This window comes from Vanellus vanellus (assembly GCF_965231255.1).
Source record: "Vanellus vanellus genome assembly, chromosome: Z".
Taxonomy (NCBI): Eukaryota; Metazoa; Chordata; class Aves; order Charadriiformes; family Charadriidae; genus Vanellus; species Vanellus vanellus.
In genome coordinates this window covers 76,366,346-76,385,463 of record NC_138908.1, presented here as the reverse complement: position 1 = coordinate 76,385,463, position 19,118 = coordinate 76,366,346, and the positions used below count along the sequence as shown (strand labels likewise).

The following is a 19,118-nucleotide window of genomic DNA, read 5'->3' as shown; positions in this document are numbered from 1 at the left end:
ATTCCTGTTAGCCACTCCCCAGGACATGAGATACCCCAGGGAGATGTAATTACACGTCAAAACGCTTTATATGCCACTCCTGCTGGGACTGTCTGGGGGTGCTTGGATGGGAAGATGTACTTGCACTTGAACACTGTCAAACAGGCTGGATTGCAGTGCAGTTTGGGAATTCCTACTATGTGTCCCAAAAGGATTTTTCCCTTGCCTCACCTCATAAAAGGAAGCTGAGGGAAAGCAACAAACCCCAGGATCGACCTGAATGGGCTATACACAGAGTTGACATACATGATTATTACACTTCGGGGATGAAAATATCTCTGATGTTAGAGAATATATTTACCCCATATTTAACTCTTAAAAAATGCCAATTTGTCTTAGAAAATATAACTTGGCAAGTACTCGTCTTGATTAATTGGAGCCGGTATGCCTTTGGAGAGCTAAACATGCAAATGCAACAAGTATCAAAAATGGCATTACAGAATCACTTAGCCCTAGATGTGATAGTGGTAAAAGAACAAGGTGTGTGTGGTATGTTAAAGGTGACCGCATCCCATTGCTGTATTACCATTCGTAACATTTTGACTTCCATTGAAGAAGCACAAGCCACGATGAAAGAAACTGCTGACCAGACTGGAGAGCTCTCTCACACAATGCAACAAACTGACTGGTTTGACGGCTGGAGTCCAAGCTCACGGCTAAATTCCACCTTGGAATCCTTGGGACTAATGGGATGGGGGAAATGGCTTGTAAATACCAGTCTTACGATATTGTGTGGATTCTGGTTCTTAATGCTAGGCCTTGCAGTAGTTAGACGTATGATCTCTCCCTTTCTGTCTTCTCTTTCCTCTGTACCTGTATGCTCTGTTCAGATCACAATGGTTGAAGAAGAACTTGGAGTATTTGAGCCACCGGGTGGTGTAAGAGACGCCTTGTAAACTCCCCGAAACAAAGACTGAGAGAAGCAGCCTGAGGAGAGATAAGGAGAGGGGGGAGGCCCTCTCAGCCTCACTGAGGAACAACTCAGACACTCGCAACTACCTTGAAATATAGCTATAAGTAAGTAAATATAGCTATAAGTAAGTTTTAATTAGAATTAATTACTTAGGGTTATAATATGGTGTGATGTATGCTGTTTACCTAGCTGTACTTAGCATGAGAAGCTGAATTTGCTGAAGCCTTTAGGCTGCAAGAGAGTTCATTTTGTTAGTAATTTTCCTAGCAGCTGGTACACAGTGCTGTGTTTAGTCTTTTAGTAGAAGAAAAATGGTGTTAACACACTGATGTTTCAATAGTGTTTATCCCAAGTCTGGGACTTTTCAGTTCCCCGTGTTCTACCAGCGAGCACAGGCACACAAGAAGCACAAACCAGGAGATATGGAGGCAACAACCGTCAGTAGAGACTGCAAATCAACAAGGTGAGAGCAGTCAATGGCCGACTGGCCTGGACACAGAAAAAGAATCCAATAAGGTGTTGGAAGACCCCAGACCAAGAATCACTAGGGTCACCTGCTGTGAAGGGACCTAGTCCGAGCAGTGACAGACTCTTGTGTGTGACTCCTTGGGTGGTGTGGGAACGCTTGGGCAGCGGCCTCTGCTTTAACACAATGTATCTAAAAATATCACAGACAAAAATGGCAAGCTAGCATTCAGAAAAAAAAAATAGCTTTGACTTTCATTTCATCTATACGAAAGCAAATCTCCAATATATAGTGAATATATGGTGAGAAGACAAAAGCACCATATAACATGTAGTGTCATCAATCTTACTATTTTACTTTAACGTCAAAGATGCATGTAACTGCTGCCACCACAGGACTGCAAAACCATCGCTGAAACACAACCGGGAAAACTATAAATCTTTTGTACCTTCTCTGTAAACCAGTAAAAGTGAGCAAACATAGGCCTTTTTTTGTTTGATTTGGTAGCAGGTGGAAGTAAGATTTCTCAGAGGCAACCTTCCAGTTTATTTAAAACCAGCCTCTCAGCTGGCCTTAGCGTGACCACCAGAGGGCAGGGCAGATGTAGCAGAGGATTAAAGCTTTGCTACACGGTAGAGTACAGACCATGCTAACAAAAGCTGCACTTTTATTTCCTGAAGAGGTAATTTAATACTTAGTGCTCTCTTTGTAAAAAGCCCTAGATAGCAAAAGGTTTAAAATCACTATGAGTCCAACGCTATCTTCTCGCCTGGAAATAATTTCATAGAATCATAGAATTGTCTAGGTTGGAAGAGACCCTTGGGATCATCGAGTCCAACCATCTACCCTACTCTGCAAAGTTCTCCCTGACACCATATCCCCCAACACCACATCTAAACGTCTCTTAAACACATCCAGGGATGGTGACTCAACCACCTCCCTGGGCGGTCTATTCCAATGCCCGACCACTCTTTCTTTGGAAAATTCTTTCCTAATGTTCAGTCTAAACCTACCCTGTTGGAGCTTGAAGCCATTCCCTCTTGTTCTGTCATTAATTACCTGTGAGAAGAGACCAGCACCAACCTCTCTACAGTGTCCTTTCAAATAGTTGTAGACAGTCATGAGGTCTCCCCTCAGCCTCCTCCTCCTCAGACTAAACAGTCCCAGCTCCTTCAACTGCTCTTCATATGATTTGTCTGCTAGGCCCTTCACCAGCTTCGTTGCCCTCCTCTGCACTCGCTCCAGCACCTCGATATCTCTCTTGTATTGAGGTGCCCCAAACTGGACACAATACTCGAGGTGTGGCCTCACCAGTGCTGAGTACAGGGGTACAATCACCTCCCTACTTCTGCTGGCCACGGTATTTCTAATACAAGCCAGGATGCCGTTGGCTTTCTTGGCCACCTGGGCACACTGCCGGCTCATATTCAGCCGCTTGTCAATTGGAACCCCCAGGTCTCTTTCTGCCAGGCAGCTTTCCAGCCACACCTCCCCAAGCCTGTAGCGCTGCATGGGGTTATTGTGGCCCGAGTGCAGGACCTGGCACTTGCCCTTGTTGAAACTCATACCATCGATGTTGGCCCAATGATCCAATCTATCCAAGTCCCTCTGTAGAGCTTCCCTATCCTCCTGGGAATCAACACTCCTGCTTAACTTGGTGTCATCTGCAAACTTGCTGATGATATACCCTATGTCCTTATCGAGATCATCAATAAAGACGTTGAACAGAAATGGTCCCAACACTGAGCCCTGAGGCACACCACTTGTGACCAGCCGCCAGCTGGATTTAAATCCATAAAGCACCACTCTTTGGGACCTTCCAGTCAGCCAGTGCTTGATCCAGCGGATCGTATGCTCATCCAGGCCGTACGAAGCCAGTTTTTCCACGAGAACTGTATGGGGGACAGTATCGAATGCTTTTAAAAAGTCCAGGTATACAATATCAACAGCCTTTCCCTCGTCCAATTTCAGATAACTACAGGGTAAAGGCATTCATCAGCTTATTAACCTTCTTATTTTAGGGTGAAATTAGTTTTTTTAAGCAGTGAGGACAAAGACCTGATGCTTTCACCAAGGTTTTAAGCGATTAAAACAAAAAAGTGATACTTTTAACAACAAGGTTTACAACAGTGACCATAACAACAGAGGTGTTAATAAATTATTAACCCCCAAATTGAAGTTATCAGTATTTAGGAAACCAAATTGCAACATAAAGAAACCCACCACCCAAACCCAAGTATAATACAAAATTATGCAAGTGTTAATGCAAACTCAAATTACACATAATACACAAATGATAAATGAACCAGTTATAGTAAAGGAGCAAAAATACTGCCTGGTAGCATGCCTTACTCTTTCTCTCTTGACACTTTAATAAAATTAGTGTTCATATTATAGGCTAACCTTCCCTTCCTCAGCTGATTTCTTCATCCACCTTTTAAACTACTGAATATTAAAACTTTAAAGAGCTGTCCCTCATTCTGCTTGGCCCAAAATGTGTTACCTGTCAGCTCTACTGTTTGCAACTGGAAGAATCAACAATTGCAGTTAGTAATTGCTATGTAATCAGAAGCATGAGCTTGTATTTTTCAGCATTCTCATTCAAATCTGCATGCCAAAATTTCTTGTTGAAGAAAAAAATTAATGCTTCAATATTCTTCTCAGCCAAGACACGTCTAATATGAAATAATATGAAACAAAGCAATCAAGCAGTAACTAGAAGAATTTAAGGCCTTTTAAGGCAGGTAAAGAACGAAAATATCTGATGAGGAACAAACCCATTACAAAAATCTATTTTAAGGACTCAGAAAATTAACTATACCCCTTGGGGGGTGATAGATGACTCACTCAGAAGGTAACAGAAGAAATTTACCTTGGAAAAATTAAGGTTCCTTTTCTAACTTTCTGACTTTTCTGAAGCCAGCATTTTTTATTTCTTCTTTTTAAATTAAGTATTTGATTTACCAAAAATCTCCAATAGCCACTATACTCAACTACCAGAATAATTCTCAAAGAAACCTATCATTACTGAAAAACAGAGCATGAAATCCCCAGTTTCAGCAAACATTCCCATCTCCTCAATGACCTGTTATTTGGGAATTCAGCTGTAAAAATAAACTTGGTGCTTGCTTTGGAAGAAATCCTGCAGGTGGGAGAAATTAACTCATTAAGATACAGGAGAAAAATCTCTTTCTTTTAGTCATTTTGATTTATTTCAAGGCTGAAGGACTTGATTAAAAGTGCATAAAGAATTGTTGATTTGAATGTGATGCTCCTAAAACCTTACCATTCTTTGTATATCAGGTATTGGCCTATAAGAAAGCAAAGCAGATAGGGATTACAAAGACCTGAAGTGCCATTACTATTCTAATATGAAAAGTTAGTAAGAGCCTTGAAAAGAAGGGCTGTGTTTTTTCAAATTAATATTCCACCTTTGGAGACTATCTTGTGTGGAATAGCTATTTTCTTCTTTGTTGTTGTTGATATTGTTGGAGTTAAGCATTAAGTATTAGAAGACTATCTGTTCATCTTCCACAATTAAATAGCTTGAAAAGCCTCATATTTGCACAGGGGTGATAATTACTATATTTGCTTGCACGTGATTTACTCTGCTTTGATTCTGTATAAGCAACCATAGCTTTATTTACTAAAGGCCAGGCATGTAGTAAGAACTGTAATTTTTTTCTATTTTTCTTTTCCTTTTGCAAGAAAAATAACTTTATGAAACAGCCAATTTCCAAGAACTAGTTAAAGAGTACACTTCTGATTTCTGGTATTAACTTCCTGTTTTCCCGCTACTAAAGTGAAAAGGTGAAAAACTGGCTCTCATACGGACAACCAGTTTACCTCAATCCATGGTGAGGGCTGAGACCTCATGGATGCCTTCTAAAAACCTCCTTGCCCACCTCCCTTAAGTATTTTTTCAGAAACACTGCTCTGGACTTGCAGCTGCTCATGCTGACTTTGGGGCATTATCCCCTCTTGAAGCATGATGGCCTATGTTAATGGACAGGGCTCTCTGGAATTTAAAAAAGCCCAAGACTTTTGATTTTAAACACTTTATTAATGGACGTTCTTGAACCTACACGGGCCAATCAGCCACCACCCTACTCCACCTGCACCTTGCTTTACCTGTAAGCTAGGATTGGGACTGGAGTCCACTTCCTATTTCTGATGGTTTGCTTTTCATGAAAAGCTTGCATTGTCATGGCAGCAACAGGACATGTCTGGAGGCGGTAAAAGTGAGAAGAGGACTAAACTGGCAATGGGTACCTGAAGCACTGGCACCCTGCCACACTCACAGCATGACTATACCACCCATCGGTGGAAACAGTAACAGGCTGCCTTACTTTTGCATGAAGTTGTATCAACTACGATAATATTTTAGCATTAATAAACCTCACCATAAACTGAAAGAAAAGTACAGGGTCAAGTAGGTGACACAGGAAGACAACACGAAACCATGCGTTCCCCGGCAGTGCGCTCGGCCTATTGCAAAGTCAGCCAAAAGCCCTCTCCTTCCACAAAGTTTGGGGCAGAAGGCCCTTTCCCCACCTCCCCTCCAAAGAGGTGTCATTTTTGGTTATCTCAGGAGCTGTTGCACGCTCGTTTAGATGAACTAATCCTCTCGAAGTCCCCACAGAGGGGAGGGCATTGGCAAGGCACCTGGGATGGAGCGTGTCCTGGTCTAAACGGGCTACAGAAATAGACAAGATTGTCAGATTATATTTTCAAGGTTTTTTTTTTTTTGTTGTTGTCGTTGTTTGTTTCTGTTTGGGCAGCCTTAAAAAAGCGTTTAAAAGAGGAGCCAGGATTGTTTTGACCTGCCGTCCTCAGCGCTTCAGCCCCGACCCGCGGCGACTGCCGAGATGGGAGCCCCGACGGTCACCCCCTCCCCCACCCCCGGCCGCCAAACCCTGCAGGAAGACGACGAACCCCGAACCCCAACCACCACCCCCGCTGACAGAAAGGGGAACCGGCGCTTTCCTCAACAGCCACCCGCGGCTGCGGTTTCCCCATGCAAAGCCGCCGCCGCCGCCGCTCCTCCCTCACGGCGCTCCTCGGGCACGGCTGCCGGCCGGGCGGGGCTGCCACCACCAGATCGAGGAACTGCAGCAGCCTGCGAAAGAAAACACCCGTTTACCGATTATTAATTATTAAAATTTGTTTTTTTAAGGGTTCCTTTTAAGCATTTAGCGCCCTCCTCCCGCAGCGCAGGCGGCTGGTGATGGCCCGGCCCCGGCGGCGCCTCTCCTCAGCGAGGCCCGGGTCCAGGCTGAGCTACGGGGCGGGTAGGGCCCTGCCGCCAGCCCCGCGATTTGCTCTCGGAGACCGCCTTTCTACGCCCTCGCTTCAGGGCTCGTCAGGCGGGGACCAGGCCCACGGGAGACGTCTGCTGCCTGCCTGCTGCCCGCGCTGCTTCCCCCCTCCTCCCCCCCCAACACCAAGGCGTGAACAAATAACGAGGGGACGCGTCCCCTTTAAACACCTCCCGCCCGCCCCTCCCACGTGGTGCAGGCCAAGGGCGGGGATTCCGCTGCGCGTCACTTCCGTTTCTCTCGTGGTGCGGAGGAGCCGCGCGCGGAGCAGGACGTGAGTGTTGGGGTCCCCCCTCGCGCCCCGTTGAGGTCGTCGCCATTTTCTCCGTCCCCCGCCACCGACTGTCCGGGGGCTCGGCACCTGTCGGGCGGCGCGGGGAAGGCGCGCTGGGCAGCCGTGTGGCGGGGCTTCCCCTTTTCCTCGAGTGCCCGGTGTGCCCTGCGGGAGGGATCCCCCGCTGTGGAGCGGGCCTGGGGCAGGAGGAGGAGCCGCTGTCGAGGAGAAGCTGCCATGTTGGGGGGGCAAAGAGGATTTGAGTGAGGGAGAAAATGGCGGCGGGGAACCGCCCGGCTCCGTTCCCCCCACCCCGGGATCTGATCCTGCCCGCGAACGACCCCCGACCCTTGTTTTTTGTGCTACCTTTTCCGTCTGCCACCCCCCGTGATTTGCAGCCCTCTAGCTGCCACCCTGCCCCGGCAGCACCTAGGCTTCCTTGCCCGCGCCCCCCTGTTCGGGCCCTCGCTCCTTTCCCCTGGGGGGCAACACGAGCCGTGGAAAAGAGGAATAGGGGAGGAAAATGGCGGCTGGGATCCGCCTACCTGGTGTTCCTAGCTCGTCCTCGCTTGTCTTTCTCCTCTACCTTTCCTTCGTCCTCGCTTGGCCCGTCTCATTCCGCCCTCGCTCTCACCGGTGGTTGGGTGTCTCCTCACGCTCTGCCTGCCAGCCTCTCCCGAGGGGCACCTACCACCCCCCGTTTCTTTTTCCTCCAGTTTCCGCCCCCACCTTCCTCCATATTGTCATTCCCTCATCCTGATGCGGACCCCGGAGTTATCCCCTGCTGGTGCCCGCGCCCCTCGCGTAGGAAGTCTTTTCTTGTTCGGCTCCCCGACTTCAAGTCATGGCTGTGCTTATTTTCACATTGTCCCATTCCAGCTCTCCTCTGCCTCCATCCTGCAGCGTGGCTTATGTGTGCTTCCCCATACCTTGTTTCGTTTTCAGTGCCACAGCTTTCATCGTTGTGCTCCACGCTGTTACAACAGAACTTACGCTACTTTTAGAAACACGTTAATCTATTAGCGTTATTCAGGATCCGTTTTTTTATTTGTATATGGCTTTTTTGCTGCCAGTTTAAAAACACTGTGATTCTTTTTTCTTTCCTGAGATGTGCTGCTTTAGTCTTTTCTTAGCCTTTCCTAACTATAGTTTAGTTTATATAGTTTCTCTCTGGGATGCTTATTTTTATTTTGAAAGAACAAATTAACTATTTATTTGTTACAAAGACTTTCTAGTAGCGGGCAAGATGTGCAACTGCTTTATCTAACCACATATTTGCATACTAGAGAGATGTAGAAGCACACCTGGCAGCATGCATTCAAGGAAAGTTGAACATCCACTTGTCTGGCAAATGAATAGGCTCTAGTGACTGATGTGTTGAAGCTGCAGGGGAAATATTAATTGCAATACTGTAGTTCAGTGTAACTGAGGTGTTTTTCAGACTTCTGTATCATTGGTGGGAACTTTAGCTTCATGTGTGATGATTATGCAGTGTGTTTGCAAATCGAACTGAGTGAAATGCCTATGTAAAAGTCTAGGTAATGCTAGGTCCTTCATAGTTTATATTTGTGAATGTAACATAAAGAATTCAGCTGGAGAACAGTACTGTATTGTATTCTTTACATTACGGTTTCTGCCATATCTAGGGGTATATGAAACTGGTGAAAAATTGTCCGTTTGTAAACAGTTCAGAAACTAAAGCACTGCATTTAATGTAGATGCAGCAAAAAGTGGAAGAGATGTGAGAGTTTGAGATTGCATCTACATTGTGTATGAAAGCTTACATGAAAAGGCAGGAAAGTCTTTAGGAGGGCTTTGAATAAGATGAGCCTTTACAAATGGGTTTGAAGATGGCTTTTCAGCTGTAATGGGATGTATTCCTTGTGTAGTGTTCTCATGTTATTTTTTCTCTTTCTAGAATGCCTAAGTCAAAGGAACTTGTATCTTCAAGCTCATCTGCCAGTGATTCAGATAGCGAAGTTGACAAAAAGGTGAACATTATATGCAGTTTATTACTACTGAATTAACGTTTATATTTCACGCTGGGGTTAAGGAATTAGGTGAGCGTTATGTCACAACATGCATGTCATTTCATATAATTTATCAGACACTTAACCCAAAACACCCCCCTCCCCGCAACAACTGCAGCAACAAAAAGAAAAACCCACCTCCCAAGGTTAGGGTTTAGGTGCATAGGATGATTTTTGCATTGCAGTAAACTTTTTTCTTAAGTTGCATTTTGCTCTCTTCAAGGTTTTCCATATGATATACAAATAACCACAAGGTTCCTGGAATTTTTTGCTGCTTTGTGGCAAATGATAGAAGGCTTCTGTATAATCTGCCCCTTGTGGCAAAAATTTGGACTAATTTTGAGGACAAACACTGCCACCCCATTTTGGTATCTAGATTACTTGTCCAAAACAAAAACCTCCACTTGCCCTGTCCTCCATGTGCCACTTGCTTATCTTGTTTGCATATTCTTTTTCTCGGTTTCTTACAGATTCTTACATTTGCTGTAATACCATCTGCTAGTTTCTCACTTAAAAGCTGAGCCAACCTGAATGTCTTTGAGTTGATTAATTTTAACATATGTTGACTGTTTTGAATGTATAAATTGAGTGCTCCCATTTATTTTTAATAGTTATTTAATTTATAAGTTTTTATAGATGTACCGGTCATTATGAATGAAAAGTCAAAAAACCCTGCAACTTTATCTTTTTAAGAAATGCTAGGTAGTAACACAGGCATCAGGTCTTTTAGTGTAGTATGTGAAGAGATTGAGTCTGCTTTAGTGAGTTCAAACATGATGCAGTTGCACTTTGCAAATTAGGTGTTTTGTTGAAGTTTAATATAAGAGAAAATGGTCAGGTGATTTTTTTGATAGGGAAATGTTTTTCCGAAAATACATAGTCTAACAGTCTGCTTTAGTGGGCAGTAAGGTGCTTTTTTCTTTTTTTCTATTATAACCTTCTGTATTTGTTGGAACTGTTCATCTTTAAAAGAGTTTATCCTCAATAATGGTTCTAGCAGGTGAGACTAATTCCTGATACGTTTGTATTACTCTTTTTTTTGAGGTGGGACGGTTACTGTATAACCATTAGTAGAAATAGTAGCTTTGGAGTATCTGCAGGTAATCTGTTTACACAGGTGATAGTGTCTGAATGTTCTAAAAACATATTTAATTTATCATGCTATTTGATGCTGATTTAAAAAAACCACACCTCTGACAGGTGATTTCCATATCCTTTTTTCATTATCTCATGTATTAGAATTTCTATTAAAACTACTAAACCAACAGTAATATCGCTCAGGAAGAGTAGGCTTTTTGAAATGTATTTTGATCTAATTCAGTTCTCTTTAAAGCCAAAGTATTATGGTAAACTTCACTGGGAGCAGAATGAGGTTTACTTGAAGATTATTTTTTTTTAAATTCCAGTCTAAATGTACAGTATTGGATTCCTGCCTTTACAGATGGAAGGTGATAATGTGCATTGGGTAGTAGTAGTTTGTGACCTAATTTAAATTTTATTGTAATCTATAGAATGAGTTGTGGTTTATGCTTTTCTTTTTTTTATTCTTGCTCCAAGGCAAAGCGGAAAAAGCAAGCAGCTCCAGAAAAGCCTGTAAAGAAACAAAAGACTGGTGAAAGTTCAAAAGGTGCAGCTTCTTCTAAGCAAAGCAGTAACAGAGACGAGAATATGTTTCAGGTAAAATTGATGACTCTTAGAGCCTGGTTAAGGTAACATGTTACATCATATTCAGTATAAATTTTACAAGGTGATCTGAATGTCTTGACAGCATAGTGTTTGGTCTTCTGAAGCCTTGGCCAAAGAGGACTACGATGCCAGCATGCAGATGAGATGCTCAGAAAAAGTGTTGTCAGGTTTCTGCAGAGTAAAAGAATCTGAGTTGTAGCAGTGGATCTAACCCTCATATCTTTTTGCATGGTAACTCAGGGTAGTCATTTTGTCTGTAAATACAGCACTTACCATGAGTATACTGTAAATATTAGATCAGGACTATCCCTATGTGGAAATGTTTTTTAGTCAGGGCTCTTGAAAGAAAGGTTCTTGGAAACCACAGTATGGACTCTTCATTCCCGTTTAACTAGGTCAAGGGCAACTTGGCTCCTGTATTATAAGACAGTGTTGTGGAATATGTTCTGTTTCATCCTTTGTTTAATGATGGAGGTTTTTCTTACTGAACATCCCAAAAGATTGTATTTTTTGACTTGGTCCTTGTTTTTAAGGTGGGACGAATGTACACTTTTCAGTAGCAGGATGCACTTGTGAATTCAGGGTATTGCAGTTCCTGGGGTTAGCTGAGGCAGTAGCAGTATGTGCTGAAAGCTGTGCAAGAATATATGGAGCTCAGAATTACCTGTTTTAGGGGTGCGGATCAAGACTTCCTAAATGTCTCCAACTAGCTGGCTGGAAAGAAGCTTAAATTCTTAGAGAGTTGGATTCTTAAGATTATGAAGGGGTATGGGAGAGGTGCCTAATAATATGGCAAAAAAAAAAAGTAAATCTAGAGAGAAGACCCGCTTCACTGATGGTATAATACAGGGTCGTTGTTTTTAATGTGTCAGTTCTCACTTTTCATGTATAGTTGGGAGAGAGAGCTTCAATTGAAGGCAATGGTTGGACTGCCCTGTTGAAGGAAGAGCATAATATTTTTAGTTCTGCTGGGGTGCACTTTCAACTATGTAGAAGAAATGAGATAGTGTCTTCTACACCTAATGAGGTGAAATGCAGTTAGAACTCAATAAAACTTTGTATAAACTTTATGCTGTGTTTGTAATAGGTTCAGAAATTCCAGCCTTGGGGAAAGTGGTTAAAATCTTTATTGCTCCTCTGATGCAAAAAAACCCCAAACCCTTTTCAAATAAAAGCAAAAATATTTGTGTGCTCTGATTTCTTTCAACCTTTTTTACCTAAGATAATAAAAAGTTACTAAAAACAGACAGTAGAGGACTCCTGTTAGTCTGATAAGAACAAGATTCTTCCAGTGTTGAGTGTAATACAGAAAAATATTTGAATGTCACCTTGACCTAAAACATCAGTGTTACTTAGTCTCTGCCTGCCTTTTAGTTAGTCAACAATAACATACTTTTTTTCAGATAGCTTACTGTGTTATGTGAAGTATTGTGAGTTTTTTCATGCTACATCAGCTTATATATGTTAACTAAGATGCAACTCTTTTCAGCGTAGAAGTAGCACTGTAGATCTGAGGATGCTTCCCCTCTATCTCCCCTACCCAGGACAGCATTCTAGAAGATCTAATTGTGTGTTAATTTTTTAGGTATGGGTTTGTTTGTTCTAGGACTGTTAGTAATACTAGAAACTATCCTTTCTGCTTTCCCGTGGCATTAAAATGATCTGTGATGTGCAAGTGACTTTGCAGTATAACTTGTAAGTGTGGCTTCAATTGATGGAAATCAAGCTGTAAAGCATTCATAGGATAGTCAGAAGTTCTGTGATGTCCATACTGTGTGTGGGAGTGGCAGCAAATGATGTGAAACTTAGAGGCTTGTTCTACGCCCTCTGTCTGTGTTCTTAAAGTATACAGCTTCCCTTAATACAGAGCTCATTGTGACTGCTGTATTCAGAAGATTCTGCATTTTCATAAAGATCCAAATTTTCTTATTTTTATTTGAGACTAATGTTGGTGTAATGGTATTCTTGAAACTGATGATGAAGAATAGTATAAATATAAGTAGAAGGGAATTACTTCGGTATAAGATACTAAATGTATTTTATTTATTTATGTGTCTTGGCCTTTTTAGGTTTTGTAAGTAGCCTGGTATGCTTTGGAATTAAATCATTTGGGTGCAGTTGGGGTGCGGAAGTTTATCTTGCTCCCATTTGCAATGTATTACTAGAAGCCCTAAGGACAAGCATTATTCATGTTAATGTGGAAGGGTTCAGTGTTGATACATTAGTTTCCTCTCTGTGTCTTCAAGCCAATGTGAGCTCTGCGTCATGTGCTTTGGTTAGTTGACAAATCCTGTCATCTACCTATGCCTGATTTGGGTAAGGTTTGTTAATGCTGTCAGGATGCAGTATTAATGCACCCAGAGTAGAACCACGTCACACGATCAGGCATTTTACTGAAATTGTTACTTCAAAAGTCATCTGTGTCTTGTCCCTCTCCCCGTCTCTGTTCTTTTTTTTTTTTTTTTTAAGTTTGGGTCATATTTGCTGTTTGACTTGTGAGGAGTAAGTTCTTTGGTTTCTCAGTGTAATGTCTTTATCTATCATAGGCTTCTGAAAGAAGATAGTTACGTTTATGATGCTTTGGAAAGGTTAAAAGCACATTAATTCTGAAACTTAGGTGGTCACTGATGCATTACACAATGTTTGTTGTGTTGCAGATCTCACTGTTTACAGGACTCTTGTGCTCCATTTAATGTTATACATACAGGTATCAGCTAAGAAAGAAGGATATTTTTTTTTTTTTTTGCTGTTTCTACTTCCACAGTGTGTATGCAGTTTAATCAAGACAAACTGGAAATAGGAGGAAAAATGGTGAAGAAGGTGCTTGCTGAAACTCATACAGGAAATTGGTTGCATAACTGTGAAAGGAACTGAGACACAGTTCAGTGCATTTTATTCGAAGAAATGGAAACCTGGAAATAATGTTTTTAATGTCTTCTGATTTATGTAATTCAATAGAATAGTATAGTCTAAGGAGCTGTAATATTTAATAAAAGGCATATGAACTTGTTTTTGAAGGTTGAACTACAGTAACTATGCTGCTATAAATCAATACAACCCTTGGAACACTACTGTGGTTATAGAGATACAAAGATGTCTTAGATCAGTGAAATTATTCTAGGACTGTCAGCTGCTGTGTGAAAAAAGAATTGTTCAGAAATGAATCTGTGCCAGAATTGCAGGCAACTGGACATCAAGAAACATCAATTTACCTAAATAGTTAGGTCTGGATTTTGGGTGACATTTTTAACCTTAGATATTAATTGAAACTGTACTTTAGAAGCCTACTTAAACCTTTTAGCAGTGGCAGCTTTTGCATAGAGTTCAACTAAACATTCAAAATTTAATGTGACCATTCAGCTGAACTCTAGAGAGTGATGTAAAACTTAATTTCAGCATTTTCATATAGAACTGTTTCCATTTAAGGTGGACTTACTGTGTGAGTAAATGTGAACTTTGCGTTATTGCCCCTTGCCTTACTGTAATTGGATTAAGATATACAGTCTTATCCTTAAAATTCAAATCATAAATGCTTTTATTGTATTTTCAGCTGTAATCTTCTATATTGTAACAATTTTATTTCTTAGAGCAAATCTGGAATTACTTGACAATGTACTAATATTCTTTGATAGCCCTGGAAAAAAAAAAGGTATTGTGCAGTATTACTACTTGAAGCTGTTCTTAGAGGTGACCTTAAAAGTCACCGAAGTGTTAAAGGATAAAACCAAGAAATGCTGTTCATGTAGGCTATTTAGGATATTCTTTGCCAGCAGTGCTGACTGGCTTGAGCACGGTACCAAGTTTGGTCTGAAAGAGCTAAGCTACCATGACATCATACTTTATTTTTAAATGTTAAATTTGTAGTACTGTGGAAGTATTTAATAAATCAATCAAAAATACTATCTTACAAACGGTAATGTCTTGTTCATTTTAAAGGATGCTTTAAAGTAGGAAAAGAACTGCTTCAGGCTTATGGTATCTAAATGTGTCCTAATTGTTTTAAAATCAATTTTAGAGTTAATTTAACATGTTCTGCATAAGAAGAAAAATTACTTTAAGCAAACATAAAGCATTCTTGTTTATCTTTTTTGTGAAATAACCTCTTATGACTTAAACATCTGTGGATGATTTTAGTTGATTGGAGAGTTGTTTAACATTTCTGGTCAGACTTAATGGTACTAAAATGTGTTTGGGCCCTCGTTAAATTGTATCAGAATGTAAGATGCATAAACTAAGTTGAGAACTAAAGATAATATTTTATTAGGAAGGAATATTCTATTTTAAAATGGTTTACTTTAGAGTGTGTTCTTTCTTCATAAAGTGTATTGAGAAGGCACATACAGAATTACAAGAATTTCTTACATGAATTGTATTTGGTTGTGTTTTTATGACCTAATTTCTGATTCTCAAATTCACATTATACTTTGAATGTATGTGAACGAGTAGTTTTTTATCAAATTTGGAAAGATCTTTAATGAGCCTAAATCTGTAGTGTAATGCATAGTTGTCAGTGTGACTGCTGCCCTTCCCCCGCATCCTGTGTCACCTCCCACCTCCCCCAAAAAACACCCTCATAATTCACTTTAAGACACTGTGGTGAAGAAATTATGGAATTCCAGAGTCATTTCATATAATGCTACATGCTGGTAAACTTAAAAGATTTTTTTTTTTGAACACCTTAAAGGTGTTTATTTGGATCACCTGGTACAGTGAGATAATCTTTTAATCACAGTTCCAGTGAAGTGCTATGAGGATTTGGGAGTGGGCATGGGACAGTTGATGGCTAACTTGCATTTCCATCTGTATTTACTGTGTTTGGGAAAAAATAAACCAAAAAACCCCAAACAAACAAAAAAGCAAAAACCCCTCTAGAAATTGTGGCTATCTGAATATCTAATTTGCTTTCTGTACACATGGGATGGACTAAAACTTAGATTTGGGAGTAGAGCTCCCTCTTCCCCCATTTGTTTACAACTACTGCAAACAAAGATAGTTAGAGGCAAAATTTTATTTCAGAAAACAGTAAATTGGTGGCTTCTGTAAGAAGTAAGTGTGTTAATATAGGTATCTTTATTCTAGGAGAGCTACTTTTGCACTGAGCACTGAATGCTCAACTTGTTAAGTCGTTCATCCATTTATATTGTCATTACTTATTAGCCTACTGACTACTCTGGATTAAGCTTTTGATCTAGTTTTTTCTCTGGTGTCTAAAATAAGCTGCAGTGTGCAATGTCACATGTCCGAGTCTGATACCGGGAAAAGTGAATGCTGTGATAAGTAAAATGCCTAAAAGACCCTTATATGTGTTTTGACAGATTGGCAAAATGAGGTATGTCAGTGTTCGTGACTTTAAAGGGAAAGTCTTAATTGATATTAGAGAATATTGGATGGATCAAGAAGGTGAAATGAAGCCTGGCAGAAAAGGTATTGTTCTCCTTCATGTTATTTTGTATTGAAACATTGTCTGCAGTTTGCTGGAGAACTTTGTGTATCAGATTTTTATACTTTGTTGCTGCCTGATATTCTTAAAGTAATATTTCTACTTTTATATTATTTACATGTTAACAAATAATAAATTTTATCTGTAGATTATAAACAAAAGCAAGGTGTGTTTGTTGGCCCAAGTCTGTTTTCCTAAATGGGTCCTCCATGATTTATGGAGAACAAGGCATCAAACATAAGTAAATTTGTCATGGGAGTTATAAACATAGCCATACTTGCCCCCCCCCCCATTAACTTAATCAATGTAATTTTTTTCTTCTATTAGAACTGGATTTCTTATTTCAAAGTACACTGAGAACATTTAACTTATTTATGATAAGATGTTAATTTCTTTAAAACAATTACGTCCCTCAATTTCTATCAAATTTCAGATTAAAATAATTCAAACATTTAATTTGACTAATTTTGGGAAAAAAAAAGTCAAGATTTTAGTTGAGGTGAAAATATCTCAAGTGTTCAGGTTTTGGTACTGTGCTTCTAATCTGCAGTACCACATTAGCTATTGTACCTTTAATTGCCACTCCCATACCCGCTTTTTATAACATGCCTTCACTGAACCATTATCAGAACTTTGCCACCTGCAAGATGATAATGCAAGGATAGTTGCAGTAGTAGTGCTTTGCTTAATGTCGTGTTGCTTCTGTTAGAAAAGGCTGCTTTTAATTGGTTTTCACATTGCACCAAGGAAAGAGGTAAGTATGAAATGTTCTGCCCTAGAGATTGAAGACATTTAATATACAATCAGCACAAGGTGTGTTACATTCTTCTAGTGTGTCAAGGAACAACTCAGTGAATAGACATCTGGAAACCTTGAGAAGCATTTTCAACATTTCTTAAATAACCACTGAGAATAGGTTTGTATGAACAGGTATACTGGTGCTGTACAGGAACATTTCTTGGTTTGGATTTGTTGTTGCTACTTAACAAAAAGGATTGTGCTAAGTTCTAAGGACTTTAATGTGCTGTGTTTTGAGGTGGCAGTCAAAATTATATACAGTTTGAGTAGCATCTACAATGAGATTTGATGGGTGGGCCAAGTGACAAAAATTACATGATGTAGACAGAAATGTTTCAGTGTGGCAAAAGGGCCTCAATTTTATTAGGATAAAATTAATAATACTCTGATATAGTGTGTGAGTCAAATATTCCATTGATGCACTTATGCGCTGCTTATCTAGCTCTCCAGAAAACAGTATAAGCAGTTGAAATAATAAAAACCAGAAAAAAATATCCAACTGTTTAAGTTATTGTGTCAGATTGTTTCAAACAGCAGGTCTGAACGGCATGTAGTCCCTCTGATATGTGGTTCAAGGACATCTTGATGACATTTGGTCCCCTGATAATGGTTAGCAGATCTGGCCTGTTTTCAAATGAAACCTGCCCTCTAAAACTGGTAGAAAACTGCTTAGAGTAGCTCCGTGCAGACTGCTCAATGCTTAGAATTATGGTGGTACTCTGATAAGGTAGTGATAGTAGAAGAAAAAAAAAAGGTGACAAGCCCCAGAAATGGAGTTTGAAGTTTCACCTGTTTTCAGGTCCTGCTCCACCTACAGGGAGAAAGCAATGAAGGAAGCCTGATCACTGAGGGGGGAGGGTGGGGGTAAATAGTAGAAGAGCCTGGTTGGAGAGAGTATGAGAGGTAGGCCTGTGAGTCTCTACTTGCATAGAGCTGGCATAGAGATTGTAGGGGAAGAATGAGGAGACTAAACCACAAAGATGTGCCCTGTATTGTGGTACTTTAAAAGTGCATAGAAGTTCAATCCACAGAGGATGGCAGTTAGGGGCCAACAGGAATAGGAATGATTTCCAGTATCTTGCTCAGAGCTTCTGTGCTGCTTTCTATCAAGGCCAGAGCTGTATTTCACTTCCTGTGTTTAACCTAATACTTGTGAATGAATTTGTTACACTGTACTTATTTTCTTTGAAATTAAAACTCCTCCAGAGATAAGTTGAAGTCTAAAGTTAACCTGAAATGTTTCAAATGTGTAGTTTCACTTTGTGACATGGTTGCTGAAGTAGCTCAAGCATTAATAGTTGTGACACAGACTTTGTGTCTGAAACCAGCTTTGATAGCAATTATGCAAGATCTTGCACCACAATTTTCTTTTTGTATTAAGTGTTTGTTTTTAATGCATTTCAGGTATTTCTTTAAATCCAGAACAGTGGAACCAGCTGAAGGAACAGATTTCTGATATTGATGATGCAGTAAGAAAACTGTAAAGACAGAGCCATACAGAAACTTTTATCATTTTAGTTGTTATAAGCAGTCTTTTTACATTGGCTTTTGTTTTCTAAAATATTGTTTTCCAAGCTATTGTATATTTGGATTGCAAAATGATTTGTAAGATGAATCCTTTTTTTATGTGCATTAAAAGTGTATTCTGAGTGAGGCTATTTGTGTATAATTTACTAAAAGGAAATGTGTTGCTTTCACCTCATGGTGTAAAATAAACAAATCAAATAATATGTAAAGCATACTTGTTTATGGCCTTTTGATTGAAGGTGTTTGCTGGTAAGGCCACCTAATAGCTTTAGTCTTTGCTTTAGTTTCAGTTTAGTTAACAAATATGAATTTGTTTTCTGAGGAGATTTCTTCAAATGTCTCCATTTAATTTTTCTTTTATTTCATAATCTTTGGTATTGCCCTGACAGCTTTCTGCTTTAAGACTTGATACAAACAGTGAATACTTGGTAAAACACATTTTTGTAGATAATTTTAAATACTGTATTTGCTAATTTACCCTATTTATTCAGATGTAAACAATTCTGAGTATATAGACTTTTTTGCATTACTTGCATGAAGTGTTATGGTAAACAATAACACTTGTACACAAGCCACATGCTATTTCTTCCCATTTTTCTATAGCTTGCTTGACTTAGAAAATAAAAT

General features: G+C 40.1%; 1 protein-coding gene across 1 annotated transcript; it reads left to right on the top strand.

Annotated features, from left to right (window-relative positions):
* Window positions 1–6,951: 6,951 nt before the first annotated feature.
* Window positions 6,952–18,700, top strand: SUB1 (SUB1 regulator of transcription). Its single transcript, XM_082497923.1, has 5 exons — window positions 6,952–7,010; window positions 8,929–9,001; window positions 10,598–10,717; window positions 16,042–16,150; window positions 18,369–18,700. The coding sequence occupies exons 2-5, from the start codon at window positions 8,930–8,932 to the stop codon at window positions 18,446–18,448; spliced, it is 381 nt and encodes a 126-aa protein (XP_082354049.1). The 5' UTR covers window positions 6,952–7,010; window position 8,929; the 3' UTR covers window positions 18,449–18,700.
* Window positions 18,701–19,118: the final 418 nt, after the last annotated feature.